The 13,235-nt window shown below is 45.7% G+C and overlaps 1 protein-coding gene across 1 annotated transcript; it reads left to right on the top strand.

Annotated features, from left to right (window-relative positions):
* The first annotated feature begins 292 nt into the window (after positions 1–292).
* On the top strand, positions 293–3,102 carry LOC144121855 (natterin-4-like). Its single transcript, XM_077655270.1, has 3 exons — positions 293–438; positions 740–954; positions 2,773–3,102. Exons 1-3 carry the CDS (start codon positions 360–362, stop codon positions 3,019–3,021), a joined length of 543 nt encoding a protein of 180 aa, XP_077511396.1. The 5' UTR covers positions 293–359; the 3' UTR covers positions 3,022–3,102.
* Positions 3,103–13,235: the final 10,133 nt, after the last annotated feature.

Below are 13,235 nucleotides of genomic sequence, written 5' to 3'. Positions count from 1 at the left end.
GCTGATACATTTCGAATTACAGCATTCGGCTGGTAATTACTGGTCCTAACGCCCTATTCTTTAAAGCAATGCTCGTGCGCACCATAAAAAGGTGAAATGCTGCAGTAATAAGAAGGTGAGGTTTGCACATGTTCCATCCCCGTATGGAAAAATTGCAAGTTAAGGCTGCTCCCACTTCAAGCAGGAACAAAGCAGCGCGCCCGAAAACAATGATGAGCTGAGTACGTTGTTCGCTCTGGAAAAACGCAAGGAGGCGTTTCGCTTGCTAACGCCAGCACTGATTGCCAAGTTCGTGTTTCGTTTATCTGTGTTAACATTCATGTACTTGCCACGTGGGCACTAGCGACAGTCTTATATAAATGGTCGCATTTCCCGACAGAAAGCACGCCGCTAAAGCAGATAGCAACATCCCAACAACTAACATGGCCGACTATGGACGTAAGTTTGCCCTGCATGTCTTTGCCACCTTCATGTGTGTTGGTCAATGGAGGCTGTATGATGAGGCCCTAATGCATCCGGTAGTTCCGGAAAAAAGGCTGCGCTTTTGCAAATTGAGTTATTTCTTTACGCGCAAGCTAATCTGCCAGCACCTTTCTGCATTTCGCCGCATCCTAAGGGGGGCAACGAGATCGTAGCTTCAACTGCAGCTGCGATGGTGAGGGACCAATTATTAGGGGTGTACTGCCCTAAATGCCTTGCCAATGTTTTTTACCAAGTATTTCTTAAATTCCCTTTGCAGGGATCGAGTACAAGTCGCCGGGTGTCTGGGTGTTGTGCCATGGAGGAAACCTTCCGCTCAACGCGGTGGCGGGCGACGACGGCAAGGAGTCCGAGATCAGCTACGTTGGACGCGCGCTGCAAAGCGGTGACGTGATACCGGGCAGGGTGGTGCCCTCCAGCAAGTGCTGCTATGTGGGCCACTCGTATAAGGAGTTCGAGCACAAGGATTACCAGGTGAAAACACCTACATTTGACCGTCTTTCACCACTTCGTGTGTACAGCTACTGCTGCCAGTGCATCCGCTTGTCTCATAAATGAGAGCACAATAATATGAGCAGCATTCGCTTCCTGGACGTCTATGTTGTGCACTGTGACAACTTTGTGATGGCGTCTTTATTTTTCCTTTATTGAAAACCGGTTGCTCCGATATAAACGCGCGTATGGAGTAACTATTGTTTCTTCATTACATTCTTTTACTTCTTTACTGTTGTTTACCGATACCTCTTCCTCAAGCATCATAACGTATGCGGAAAAAGCGTTTTATAAGGTGTGAGTTTCGGCTTAGTTGGTAGTGCATTCTTGGCAACAACACGCGTCGAAAACTATAACGACGAAGACGCGAAAAGAGAAAAGCTCTTGTCTGCTTCTTTCCTCGTCTTCATCGTTTTTTTGCGCACTTTGTTGTCATGAAGCCTCTATGCTCGAAAATAGTTAATGAGTAAATTAATAGAAATTTACGATGTCCCACTTTCTCAAAAATTTAATGCAAAACCGCCATATTTTTTTTAATGTCGATCATTATTTATTCCATCAAGCGCTTGGGTGGCGCAGGTGTCAGAGGCTCTGTATCTGAAGCTAGAAAATATAAAAGGAATCCCTATGGAGGGAATCAGATTGTGTATCTATGAAGCTTGCAATAAGCGCTGTCTACAAATTTTACCGTTAGAACGCTATGGCTTTCGGAGATGTCGGACTAGTTTGTAATATTTACTCTGCCCATGTTCTGCCAATATTTAGGAAAACAAAGAATTCGTGTGATCTTTGTGTGGTCTCGTGGTCGGCCGTCCAAAAAACTCACAATCACCTCGAAGGACCACACACTCACACAGTCTGGAGTGCTTCAAGACAACTAAGTTGTGCATCTCGTTGGCGATTATGAACGTCCGTAGGTAGGTGGCTCCAGCAAAAATACGGCTGATGGACGTTTCTATTTAGGAATGCTATCTTCCGAAACCCGTTGTCAGGAATGACCCCTGTTTCTTTAAAAGCACTGCCCAAAATATTTCCGTGAAATCCCGTCAATTTTTCTGAGCTGTATTGCGAGCTTACACACGATGAAAACTTTATCGCAACTAATCGTTTCAACGTTGCAAATTTAAACCGGCTAGTCGCCAATATTCAGATATTATGCAATTAGCTCAACCTTACAACCTTACAGACAATGGGTTTTTGCTTGATATGCTTCGTCAGAACAGTAGTAATTCCTTTATTCGTGATAGTAACCTCCTTCAAGTGCGCGGGCTACCATTGCGCGTTTCCCTCTTCCAATTATTTTTATTATTTGTTGACTGAAGTGCCAACGTGATGTCTGTGACATCAGTGTGCATCTGCATCTTTATATATTTGTCTATTTCGTTCCGGTTTTCGCTGACAAAAATTCAATGTTGTCAAATATCATGAAATACCGGAGAAGGCGCACCGTCATGTTGCTCACTGGACGAGCCTTTTCGCGCCTGGTTTTTCCGGCCTAATAAGGCAAACAATCGCTCATTATTGTTATTATTAATTTGATTTTTATTATCACGCTGTACAACAAATGGTTGCGTCTCGCATCCCGATGCCGTATGGTCAATGAACGAGGCGAGCGGTCCGCCATTAGATGCCGCAGACCGACGAGGCCCACAGCCTACACACTATTCCGCATATCTTTCAAGGATTCCTATACATATACGCGGCCGTTGAAGAAAATCTTAATAATATAGTTTTCGAGGTCCTCCGCATATGTAGTTGAATCTTAGGATTGTCACCGCGCTGGGCGTCATTGTCTCGCAGGTGCTGGTGACCGAGCCCTCTACACTGGTGTGGCTTCCGAGCTCCAACGGTGCTGTGCCAAGCGGAGCCATTCAAGGGGGCGCAGGATACAAAGGAGAGCCTCTCTACATCGCGCGCGCTCCTGTCAATGGCAAGAAGACTATCGGCAAAGTCCACCCTTCACTGAATGCAGCCTTTATACCTTACGGCGGCACAGAGCACCGTTTCACCGAGTACGAGGTGCTGGTCTGCAAGACAAACAACTTCTAAGAAGGCAGGAGCACTGCAGGGCAGTTCCATGATCGATTAATAAAAAATGAGGACCACTAATAAATAATGAATAAAGTGCGACCACTCTGATTCAATTACTGCTGGAAGAGCGGCCGGAGGCAGGAACTCAGAGCCTAGTTTCGCTCAACCTGCTCCTAACAAGTTTGCCACTCGGCGCTATCTCGATTCGCTGCTACAACTTTACAATTACAGCGCCAAGATTCCTTATGAATATATTGCAGTCTCATCAAGAAAAAATAAAATGTTATGAAGAGCACCAATATGCGTAATTCTTCAGTATCGTTGTGCCTACAGAACACACGCACGCTAAGTGGCGCGTGTAATGGCATATATCAGTATAGAACACTCACATGGAAATTAATACTCGAACAGTCGGTGGGCATTTGCAACATTTCGTTTCTTCGAAGCCAGCGGAAGAAAATTTCGCAGGCATCTCAGTTCTAAAACAAATATTACGCTCATGTGCCTATATATATTTAAAAATAAACAGCTCACTAGAAGGCCCACTAAGCGCAGATATCTTTAGTTTTACAATCGAAATCATGAGCATTAATGAAAATAATCAAATGCAGGAGTAGAAATTAAAATGTTACAAAAATTTTGGCAGAGGCACTTCAGACTAGTGGGAGGGCCGAGGCATTGCTGTTCATGCGTGCATTGACGCGCATCCATTCACGCACCACCCAAACACACACCCACGCTATGGCCCCACCCAGAACTTTGTATGACGAACGGTTAAAACATAATTTTGATACGCAAATCTGACTTTGAGGTAATGAAATAGCGCAGTAGCTGTCTCACATCTCGGTAGATAACTCACCCACGCCTTAAGGAAATAGGTAAACACTCTGGGACGGCATAGAATTGAAGGTGCATTGCTCGCCGGTTCGAATCCCTATAGCAAGCTACCTCTAACTTACTAGCACATGTTAGCAATATGCAATGAGAAATCTTGTGAGACCGCATTCTGGTGATTGCCCGAAATCGTGGTGCGCAGCTTGATGTGTGCGTCACACATCCGCTTGATGCCGTCACCCTATTTTTCTTGTCATCGCAGGGGTTGTCTGTACCATCTGCGAGTACAAACACTAACAGGCGCCGCCGACTTTTCTCTTTAGTACATTTGGAACGCGATCGCGGTAAAAAATTCACAGACTATTTCATCGTCAAGAGCCGACAAATCCATGTAACGCTCTGCAAAAGAGGCGCAAAATATTCTAGAACGCCAGATAGATATTCATAGCCAAACTTGAGTCATAGCCAAACTTGAGTCATAGTCAAACTCTTTTTGCTTAGCGTTTTTCGCGAGCGACTGCGCGCTCGGCTTTTTTGACGCTTTTTGTGTATTTCGATCCGCGTGCCGAATGGGAGCTGGTTCCAGAACGTGCTACACAGAATGCCTGGTTTTTCGCTTCGACTGGACACCGTAGTCGCCACCGCCTCCGCTGTGTCTGCCACCACCAAGTCCAAGAACAAAATATAGCTGTTTAGTGGTCGTACTGATGGATGGCGCCACGGGGCACAGCCTGTAGGCGTTCTACGATTCTGCCGCCGGAGCGCGCATTGCGTAATGATGGCAAAGCACCTCAATGAACTAAAATTAACATCTCCTCCCTCCTCCTCCTGTGCCAGCGCTGCTTCTCTCGGCTACTCCCGGGCGCCGACGGTGGCGGCACCTAGGCAGGGGGAAGCTAGCAGACGCTTCCAACGCCTGCCCTTTGGCGCGTATTTGACCGTGCATGTGTTTTCTGCCTTGGCAGCGGTCGAAATGTGATCACGGCATCAAGGATTGAAAAATTAGTTAGCTGCCCCGACCCATCTTTCACTGCTTCATCGGAATGCTTTCTACTGCGATCGCTTTGATAGCGGTGCACCCGGTGGAAGTGGCGCACGCGAGCAAACACGAGGCACTGTACTGGATACCGCCTGACTGTTGTTTTTCGACCGGCATCTTTTGCACACTTATTCAAAATTAAACTCTACCAAGAGGAAGGAGGACCACATACGACTAGACGTGCGACCTAAGCTTTATATCAACTGGTGGCGGTTTAGTGCTGCCATAATATATACTTTTCTCGGAGGCTCGTTTGCTAGTGCAATCGCTTTTGCATTCTGTGCTTTAGGTGCCTACTCATCTCAATTGAAATTTCTTTTTTTAGTGCAGGAAAGCTTGATTATTTCCGAGTTACTTTACCTCAGAAGCCTAGCACGCTAACGTTGAAAGGATGCGACTGGCGGTAGTCCCGTAAAGTTTGTTTGTACATAGGTGAATACGATGCCCTAGTTGCGTGCTGTAACACGGTTGTGACAAGGAGAATTTCGATATTGGATTAATTGTTTTGATTAATTAATGGCAATCAAAAAACGGATTTTACCACTGCTTCGCGCGCAGCTACAGCGCTGCATGACTCACTAGAATTTGTTTAGGTGATTGTCATCTTTGGTCAGCATTTGGAGTAATGGCTTATAAGAGGACACTGTCCTCCCTCGTGTAATTGTCATGCATAACGCGCAGCAACCTGAACTTCCGCAATTAATTAATCGTTTCCGGTCGAAGTACCGTGCAAAAAAAAAAGAAAGTCACGTGGTCAAAAAGCGAAACTAGAATTTAGTGAGCCCTGTGGGAAGGAAACATGTTGTTTCGTTTAGGAAGTTTTTTAAAGCGAAAATGAAAGCAAGCTGAGAAATATCTACAACTATGTTTAACAGACGTCCTCGCTTGCATTCTCGATCAGTTATTATCCACGCAGATGTGGAGTATTGAAGCGACTGGTGTCGCGCAGTAACGACCGATTCCGGTATGAACCCAGTCAGAAAAGTTACTTTCAGCAATTCTTGCAACTTGAAAACCAGGCCTGCATCGCGAAGAGGATGAACAGCGTAGCTTGAACAATGATAACCGCCTCTATAGTATCGAGTTCGTAAGCAAATAAGGTCAATTAAAAATGCGTCCAGCAATCTACACGTCATCAAATCTAGATCTGCACAGCAAGCAGCCGCCGCAGTAGCTCAGTGGTTATGGCGCTCGGCTGTTGTCCCGAAAGATGCGGATTCGATCCCTGCCGCGGCGGTCGAATTTCGATGGAGGCGAAATTTTAGAGGCTCGTGTACTGTGAGTTGTCAGTGCACGTTAAAAAAAAAACCAGGTGGTCGAAATTTCCGGAGCCCTACACTACGGCGGCTCTCATAGCCTGAGTCGCTTTGGGACGTTAAACCCTCACAAATCACAAATCGCACAGCAAGCAGAGTAAACGCCGGGGCTGAAACAACACGAAGCGGAACTTTTGAGTGGCGGCCGGGAACTAGTCTGATTAGAGCCAAATTATACGGCACTTCATGCGCGCGACATCAGAGCTACGCCAGCAGAGCCAGCAGCGTGAACTACGGTGCCAAGGCAGCGAGAGGCATGGGTTTCGTAGCCTGCGAACAATCGGATTTGTCTACTACCATGCCAACCAGCATTAACTGCGAACAAAGGCTTCTGTCACTCGTGGTTCACACCAATTTTCTGAAAAAAACGCGACTGACAACTACAAAATGGTCACTCATGTCAGAACGACGCGGATGCAGCACATTATCAGTTTTCCTAGCCGATTCTGTGCAGCCGAATGGAATGACGCAAAACCTGTTCCCCATTCCCCAGCCGTAAGCGCATCAGAAGCTCGGCATCGCCGCAGCGCGTATGCGCCGTCAAAGCTGTAGAAACGCTTCCCGCCGAAACTCTGTCGCACACAAAGGAAACGAAGTGCAATTTCCATCCCCGACAATGGCGCCGGTGTCTGCTGCGGGACCAAAAAGTGCGCGCTAACACTTGAATATGGTGCCGCGGCCAATGGGAGGCTCCACTATCCGGCGGCGCTCTACGAGAGGAGAGAAGCCGGAAAGTTCAAAGCTTTTCTTCACTTTTGCTCTATTGAGGGGCTTTAAATAAAGAATGCATCTTGAAACCGCGCAAAAAAGACAAGGGACGAGGAAGACCAACAGAACAGAGCGCGGAACTTCCACTCGTTTATTACAACAGTGCGTCACATTAATACAATCATCGTATTCACATTGTAACATCAAAAACGATCATCACGTAACACTGGTGCGCAGGCGTGTACGGGACATCATGCTATCCAGATATAAATACCCTTTAGTTGGTGACTACTAATAGTCACCAACTAGCCAGCCTCTCTCCGTTAAACTTGTTAAATGAAGGCAACTCACGCCGCGCTTATGCCTCGCTCTGCAAGTGCCACCAGGACTGCCTGCGCGCATGTCGGGTTCAGGCAGTGTTGTAGGCGTTACCGAGAAAAAGTCACTAAATACCTTACTCGTTATTTCTAAAAAAAAGGAACGCGTTACCGCCCTACGTTACCTACAAGAAAAGATAACGCGTTGTAGTTACCGCTACCGAAAAAAAGTGCCGCACGTTATTTTGCCGTTGCTTCATGGCCATTAATTACAATTAGTCTTCACCTTAAGAACTTACGATAACAATTTCATAAACCTCATATTTCACATAAAACTTCTAGCCCAAACAAGATTTTACGCAAAATCCTGATTTAACGAGAATAATTTGCACAAATCTGAAGGAGGTTAGCAATCTTATAGTGGCTTAAAGTGGCCTGTAGAGTTACATGTAATAGTTTCGAACTCTGTGGCACATGGTGAAACCATTTTCTGAATTCGACATAAAGCACAAAATATTTCATCATCAATTCTAACTCCAAAAAGAAAACATCGCTGAACTCTCAACAAATTTAAGGTAATTTTGAAAAATGTGCTATTCCAAAATGCTCCGCATGCTTCCACTCTTTAGAGAGTTGCGTGTGTGAGTGGTTTGGGAAAGGAGGTAGGTGATGGCAACTGTGTTAATGCGTGTTCGTGCGCGTGTTTCGTGCTTTATGACTATTCTGTCCTTTTTTTTTTGGTTGGGTGCGTTGTTAAGGGCAGGTGTTTTCTGGTATGCATGAGAGCCGCAACAAGGGTCGTTGAGAGCACCTGTACAATGTGTTTATATACATCATTTTAAGTGCTCTGCGCTTTTTTTTCTCAAGAAAGGAGGGGGGGGGGAGTAAGTAAAAATTTTTAACAAAAAGTTACTGGTAACGTGACACCTCACGTTACCAAAAAACGTTAACGTAAGTACGTTATGTTTTCGAAACGGTAACGAGTACGATACTTAGTTACCGCAAAAAGTAATGCGTTATCGCCATCACTGGGCTGCACTACCATGTAATACGCTACTTGGGCTGCTTCGCGCCGCTCACTGGCTTCGCCTGCCACGGGACTGCGAATACGTTTCTGTTGACGCATGCACCGCTCCGGTGGCCGCGCAGCACGGACTCATGAGGTGGTGAAGAAAATCTTCGCCAAAGTTCATTTAGGTTCAGCTCCGTGTTCTTCTCAATTCTGGTGCAAAGGTCACCCGCAGCGCTTAGACAATGCGAGTTCAAGTTATTTCATATTTAAAGGGACGCTGAGGAGGACGGCATAATATTTTTATTAAAATCCGAGGACAGGGTTAATAGGAGGTACATGGGAGAGGCCTTTGCCCTGCAGTGGGTTAAGTCAGTCAGTGAATGATGAAAACCTGATTCTTCGGAATTTTGTGCTTTTGTTGCCCCTTGTCCGGCAGCGAAAGGTGAATTTAATGCTAAGAGATTTGGATTCGAAGTTGAAAAAATTTTTCCCGCCGCTACGACTCAAACTCGCACTCTCTGACGACGAAATAGGAGAAAAGTGACGCAAAGCAGCGGAAACAGAAACGAGGACTTCGTGATTGCTGGCGGGAACCTATGCGCTCTCTGCCAGCAGCCGGAGAAATCAAAACTACTGCGGGCCGGACGTCGTAGGCCTCTACCGGCCATCGTCGCTTCGTTTAGCTTTGCACCAACGTTAAGATGGATCCCGTTCCCGATTCTGACAACGAAATTCTGGCTAAGAACTGTTGTTGGCATTCACCGACTTCAACCCAACACAGCGTATGATGCTTCAGAGGGCTGAGGCGGTGGGTCCAACAGGAAAGTCCTAACACCGAGAAGTCATAAGCGTCGCTGTGCCGCCGAGGCACCGTCACGACTGATGTGTAGTGATTGGTACATGCCGGCATATTTAAATTCTGTAATATAGTCCTCGTATGCCTGCTTAAGGAGCCCAGTGTCTTGCTACGTTGACGAAGCGAACACGCCTAGCGATGGGTTTGCGAACGCGGAGGGGCGGTGAACATTGGCTATACCGAGCTATATTTCCTTGTCGCAATTACGTGCCGTTGCACGAACTTCGTCCGAGGAGCACTTAATCAGAGAGGCACTTAGAGGTCCTCTGCTGCTCCACCCTTGAAAATGGATGCGCATAACGAAACAATGCGGGCACCGAGAACGCTTGGCCGCGAAGCACCCCAAAACATACAAAAACTCAGCTGGCTTCCTGTTGCGCCGCCGTTTGCAGGTTTGCTTTTACTTCCAACATTCTCATTGTCTTTTTTCCAGTCTTCCTCGTTTGATAAAAGTTCGCTTGTGGTTTCAAAACAAAACTTATATAAATCAATATCAATCAAACACGTAACCTTTGCGTGCCTTTCACAGCCTTACAGACCTGTGGTTTCTTTTCTGCTATTTCATCATCACGCTTGTACTTGCGAGATTGGCCTTTGGCGGCGATTCCTGCATTTTAGTTGTTGCTCTTTTGCACATTACGAGAGCTTTGTTTCCCGATAGAGTGGTGGTTGTGTTTAGGAGCTGGTAGTCTATCGATACAAGCCAGCTTCAATTTCTACTCAGTGTCTATTTAAAACGCGCAGCTTAGAGCAAGCAGCAAGAGGCAGCAACATACGAATATGCGTGAGACAGCATCAAGCGCACAAAAATATGCCAGCAACAAGTGCATAAAAATGAAATCAATAAGACCTCATGGGATTAAAAATGCGATATTGGAGGGTTCTTTTCGATGCGCCAGCGCACGTTCCTTATTTCCTGGTGGTTGGAGCCACCCAGTTAGTCCGCAGGAAATTGTTTACATCTGAAGTCGCAACCCTACATCAATCTTGGCGTCAGGATCACCATCAATAACAGTAGCATCTTGTTAGCACGGCCCTTATTTCCTTCTTTTCTTTAGCCAACTGATGAGCTTAAAGCCGGGCTTATCACTTAGATGTCAATCCATATTGAGCTGAGCCAGATCTCTGGGTTCTCTTGTGCCCTTAAAACGAAACAGTGCTGGAAGGCTCTTCTAGCAAATTCGAGCCAAGAAATGCAACCTCAAACAAGCAGCAGCTGCACGGTTGAGTGGTGTATTTAAAATTAGAGACGTATTTTATTAACTACTTTTCTTAGAAATGATCTACATATTTTTTTCTCTCCCCCTCCCCCCTTATTAACAACCAAGAGCTTCTTTCTTCCACAGCAGGTTTTGCCTATCGGAGGTTAGCACACATTAACAAGTTTGTTATATCCGAGGGGGCAGAGTAAGGTTAATTATATCCTGGGTAGGATACTAAGCTCTTATACGTAGTATGCTAAATTCATGTGTGTCCCTCTGAGGAGGCTGCACCCTGTCCTCCATGTCCAGTAGGCAACCTGTAACTGGCACTGACAGACGGGTCGCGCCAGTTCTGCTTGCACAGACCTTTATATGCTCACGCACTAATAATCTCGCTTCACTCTGGAGTCGGTACTTTAAGGCGACAGCCTTTAATGGCTCATGCTCGCGACCCTATCCGTCCGTCCTTTACGCTCTTCAACTCGATAAGGAAAAAAAAATTGTGCACGATGGGATTCGAACCACCAGCCTTCCGTTCCGCAGCCGAGCCTGCTAACGAATACACTACTTCCTGCCAACGCATGCGCAGTTCTCCTTGTCTAGGACACTGGAGAGTGTTTCCAGAAAGGCGTCGAATCAGACGGACGCCTCTCAAACGCCCTCCAGTGTCTCCAGCATTTAAGATTCACGAAGAGTTGTGTTCTTTATCAAAGTCTTAATCACACATCAGTGACACAAGCGGCAACACCGCTGTAAAGGGTTTTGCCGCACCGCACTTTAGGTCAACAAAATGCCCCTCTGAATTTTTTGTAATGTTAAAGTCCTTTATTTCCTGCCCTAGTTGTTGATGTACTAAGTGCTAATTTCCTTCTCAGTTTGCTGCTACGCACCCCTTAATAGCGCTAGAGCGCCATTGTCTACAACATAGATTTCGCGTTAACCACTAGTTTATTGCACATATAGTTTCGTTAGTTCATTGGACGTATACTGCCACTGCTTAGCGTTGCATGATTTGTACTGCTGTTGCTCTTTCAGTAAGTTCAATATAATGCTTTCAGCCGAGTTCCTCTGTCATATTTCTGGAAACAAGTGAGCGCACACAATACACATCTTACACTGAAGACGACGACACCAGGCGCTGGGATGGCAAATGGGAGAGCAGGATAATGGCTAAATTATGTAATTTATTAAGCGCACTAAGCCAGACCGTGCAATAATTCATAAATACAAAAATTGCACTGCTTGTATTCGTCGCCCGCATGTCATTCGACGTCATTCGCGGTTCCTTTTGCTCTGGGAAGTTCCCGGCATGTTTTTCTGTGAGACCTTCCGCGTTTTTTGTTTAGGACACAACTCAGAGTCATTTACAATGATCGCATTTGGGGAGGAAAAAAACTTCCTGCGAAAGCACACCACAGCATCCCAATTTAACCTAGATGGCCAACTATCAACTACGTTTAGCATCATGCTCGCGCCGCTCTCTGCTGCGTAGTGGGTAACTTCGAAGCCTGTAGTAATTAAGAGAACATCAAAATTACTTCAATTCACAGCTTTTCAGTTTTTACGATTGTGCTTAATTTTCACGTGAGGTCCTCTTTTCGGTTTGGCTAACACCTTGTTTCGTGTTGCTCTCTATTTTGTGAGTCACTAGCGTGGTGTATGCCGCGCATGGATATCCGTCACCTAGGCACCTCACTTTTCTTTTTTTCCTCTTTATAACCTCTTGTAACATCTTCGCATTTCACGGACAAGCAGGCACTGTTCCCCGTGTTGTGGTAGTTGCCAACACATTCGTACCCCTTTTTCATTACCTTTTGTGTTCTTGCACAGTTAGTTCATTGGACGTATATTGCCACTGGTTAGCGTTGGATGATTTGTAGCGTTGTTGCTCTTACAGTAAGTTCAGTATAATGTATTCAGCCGAGTTCCTGAGTTATATTTCTGAAACAAGTGAGCGCACAGATAACACAACTCACATTGAATATGACGACCCCAAGCGCTCCTAACAACTGTTTTGTTAATAGCGCTTACGGTCTTCGCATTATCTGTATTTTGCCTTACGTTTACGCTTATCCGTTTCCGTAAAAATTCATGTCCAAGTAGTTTGCGCACTGATTTCTTTACACAATTTACATGAATTGCTGGTCGTAGTGTGAACATTTTCAACATGTAACAAATATTTTCTTCTCGTTGAGTTTGAATATAATTCATCAGTGCTTGATGTGATACCATCTAAGGCCTACCAATAAGGGAGTAATTAGTTAATGGCATCCAACCAAGTCCAAGCATATGGCTACAAAGGAAAGCTATACAGCTTTCTCTGAAACTTCGCAGTTAAAGAAAAATTCGTCCTGATCGGGGATTCGAACCCGGGACCGCCACTTCACCGGAGCAGTCGCTCTACCAGTTCAGCTAACCGGTACGGCTAGCTTATGGTAGGGTGAGAGCGAATTGATCGATAACTGGAAGTGGGAACAGTATTGGTCAAATTTTCTTAGGGGAATCCCCCAAGGCAGAGTAAATTTGTAATAAGGGAGTAATTACTCATTGCCATCCACCCAAGCGCAGCCATACGGCTACAAAGAAAGCTATACAGCTTTCTCTGAAGCTTAGCAGTTAAAGAAAAATTCGTCCTGGTCCGTGGTTCTAACCCGAGAAAGGGGTTCGAACCCGGGTTCAGGACGAATTTGTATTTTTCGTGCATATACTTACAGCAGGCAGTGTTTGTACTACGGGCTTTTATAAATGTAGGATAAGCTTTGAGGTGCTTGCCTCTTTACGGTATCTTGATACGTCTCATTTTGCGATGTTGGTTGCGCGTGGTTTGATACTGCTGCGTCTGGCGCAACGTCCTATGGCAGCACCTTAGTTTTGAGACATTGGGTAATTATTGGTACGGATTAATATCAATCTGCTGCGGTTCATTAGCGTGCACTAACATCAGACAC

Source organism: Amblyomma americanum, chromosome 2 (assembly GCF_052857255.1).
Source record: "Amblyomma americanum isolate KBUSLIRL-KWMA chromosome 2, ASM5285725v1, whole genome shotgun sequence".
Classification (NCBI taxonomy): domain Eukaryota; kingdom Metazoa; phylum Arthropoda; class Arachnida; order Ixodida; family Ixodidae; genus Amblyomma; species Amblyomma americanum.
Note: the sequence above shows the minus strand (reverse complement) of the source record. Positions and strands in the feature narration are given on the sequence as shown.

Excerpts from the sequence above, each read along its gene's own strand:
- LOC144121855 (XM_077655270.1), top strand. The coding sequence starts at position 360 with ATGGTCGCATTTCCCGACAGAAAGCACGCCGCTAAAGCAGATAGCAAC. Across the intron at positions 439-739 it reads TAACATGGCCGACTATGGAC|GGATCGAGTACAAGTCGCCG; the intron begins GTAAGTTTGCCC and ends TTCCCTTTGCAG. Across the intron at positions 955-2,772 it reads TCGAGCACAAGGATTACCAG|GTGCTGGTGACCGAGCCCTC; the intron begins GTGAAAACACCT and ends ATTGTCTCGCAG.